This window comes from Ovis canadensis, chromosome 5, assembly GCF_042477335.2.
Source record: "Ovis canadensis isolate MfBH-ARS-UI-01 breed Bighorn chromosome 5, ARS-UI_OviCan_v2, whole genome shotgun sequence".
NCBI classification, from domain to species: domain Eukaryota; kingdom Metazoa; phylum Chordata; class Mammalia; order Artiodactyla; family Bovidae; genus Ovis; species Ovis canadensis.
Genome location: NC_091249.1, coordinates 53,489,917 through 53,492,392, shown reverse-complemented (window position 1 = coordinate 53,492,392; position 2,476 = coordinate 53,489,917). Strand labels below are relative to the sequence as shown.

The 2,476-nt window shown below is 42.7% G+C and overlaps 1 protein-coding gene across 1 annotated transcript; it reads left to right on the top strand.

Moving 5' to 3' along the window:
* The first annotated feature begins 1,253 nt into the window (after positions 1-1,253).
* On the top strand, positions 1,254-2,180 carry LOC138441763 (olfactory receptor 2H1-like). The gene has a single exon (XM_069592837.1). The coding sequence runs from the start codon at positions 1,311-1,313 to the stop codon at positions 2,178-2,180; it is 870 nt and encodes a 289-aa protein (XP_069448938.1). The 5' UTR covers positions 1,254-1,310.
* The last annotated feature ends 296 nt before the right edge of the window (positions 2,181-2,476 follow it).

The following is a 2,476-nucleotide window of genomic DNA, read 5'->3' as shown; positions in this document are numbered from 1 at the left end:
TTCCCTGGTAGCTCGCTGGTAACCAATCCACCTGCAATACAGGAAAAGACCCTGGCTCAATCTTCCTTGGGTCAGGAAGGTCCCCTGGAAAAGGGATAGGCTACCCACTCTAGTATTCATAGGCTTCTCTGGTGGCTCAGATGGTAAAAACTCTGCCTGCAGTGTGGGAGACCTGGGTTCGATCCCTGGATTGGGAAGACCCCCTGGAGGAGGACCTGGCAACCTACTCCAGTGTTCTTGCCTGGAGAATTCCCGTGGACAGAGGGGCCTGGCAGGCTACAGTCCCTAGGGTTTCAAAGAGTTGGAAATGGCTGAGTGACTAAACACAACACAGCATGCTGAGATACTTTCCTTCTATACCTAATTTGCTAAAAAGTTTTATCATGAACAGATGTTGAATTCTATCAAATGATTTTCTGTATCTATTGAGATTGTCATATGATTTATCATTTCATTTTATTAATGTGGTGTATCACACTGATTGATGTACCTATGTTGAATTATCCTTGCATCCCAAAGCCAAATTCCTTTTCATCATGGTGCATGATTCTTTAATGTGCTGCTAAATTTGATTTACCAGCATTTTATTAAGAAATTTTTCACCTATAGGTATCAAGGATATTGGTTTTCGTTTTCTCTTCTGGTAGCATATCTGAAATCTAACTTTGGTATCAGGGTAATGCTGGCCTCATAAAATGAGTATGGGAGTTTTCCTTCACCTTAGATTTTTTGGAAGAGTTTGAGAAGGTTTGGCATTATTTGTTCTTTAGGTATTTGGTAAGATTCACCAGTGAAGCCATCTAATCTTCGGTATTTCTTAGTTGGGAAATTTTTGATTACTCATTCAATCTCCTGACTAGTAATTGGTCTATTTTGATTTTCCATTTCTTCCTGATTCAGTCTTGGTTGTTTGTATATTTCTAAGAATTTTTCCATTTCTTGTAGGTTCTCCAGTTTTTAGCATGTAGTTGATCATAGTGGCAAGGGTTAATTTTGAACATTCACTTACCATATTCTTGGCTTCTAGGAAAATGCTAGAATTATCCAAGTTTGAAGAAAGGAACAAATGAAAATATCCAAAAATTAACAGGATGAAAAAAAAGTTAGCAAAACACCAGAAAAATTATTAATATAAGATAATAGAGACAGTTTTCTAAAATTACAAATCACTTTTCTCTGCCACCTCTAGGTGATATTCTAATTGATGTCTTGCTTCTTGCAGTCCCAGGTGGGCACTAGATGGACATGTCAATGGCACCATCCCAGATGACTTCATCCTTTTGGGTTTTTCAGATAACCCCAGCCTTGAAATGACCCTTTTTGTGACTGTGTCTGTCTCTTACATGATCACCCTAGTGGGCAACACCACAATCATACTTCTGTTCCACCTAGACCCTCACCTCCACACCCCCATGTACTTCTTCCTCACCAACCTCTCCATCCTGGACCTCTGTTTCACCACCAGCTGCATTCCCCAGATGCTAGTCCATCTCGGGGGCCCAGACAAGACCATCAGCTACCTGGGATGTGCAGTCCAGCTCTATATCTTCTTGGGACTGGGAGCTGCTGAGTGTGTGCTGCTGCTGGTCATGGCCTTCGACAGATATGTGGCAGTATGCCGACCCCTACACTACACAATCATCATGCAGCCTCACGTGTGTCACAAGCTAGCATTTTTGGTCTGGTCAAGTGGCATATTTGGCACCTTGGTGCAGTCACCCACCACCATGAAGCTCCCCTTCTGCCATCATCACCGGGTGGACGACTTTGTCTGTGAAGTCCCTGCACTGATCCGTCTGGCCTGTGGAGATACACACTCCAATGAGCTCCAGATTTCTGTTATTGGCTCTGTTTTCCTGATGGTGCCACTCCTGCTCATCCTTATCTCCTATGGCCACATTGCCCGGACAGTGCTGGCCATCCAGTCCCTTGAAGGGAGGAGGAAGGCCTTCCAAACCTGTTCCTCTCACCTGGTGGTTGTTTTCCTCTTCTACTGCACAGTCACTGCTGTCTACATCCAGCCCCGAAGCCATTTTTCCCAGAAGGGAGGAAAGTTTCTAACTCTTTTCTACACTGTGGTGACCCCCACTCTCAATCCTCTCATCTATACCTTGAGGAACAAGGACATGAAGGGGGCTCTCAAAAGGCTATTTGGGAAAGACAGAACATCCAATGTGTAGTAAGCAAATCAGCTCAGATTCATGAGCTAATTTGTCAGCCTTTGTCCAGTTCAGTTGCTCACAGCATTAAATATGTGGTATTTCTTTTGTGGGAACTCTCAATTATCAACAAGAATGTGAAAGGTCAAAAGCCTGATTTGTCCAGACGAAAGATCTGTCAATACTAAAATCTGATGCATCCTGCAATGTTGTTCTTAAATTTAAATGAAAGTGCAACATTGTTCCCATCAGGCTACCAGCACATAATAGACACCATATTTTTTTTTCAATTTTTATTGGAGTATAGTTGCTTTACA

Excerpts from the sequence above, each read along its gene's own strand:
- LOC138441763 (XM_069592837.1), top strand. The coding sequence starts at position 1,311 with ATGACCCTTTTTGTGACTGTGTCTGTCTCTTACATGATCACCCTAGTG.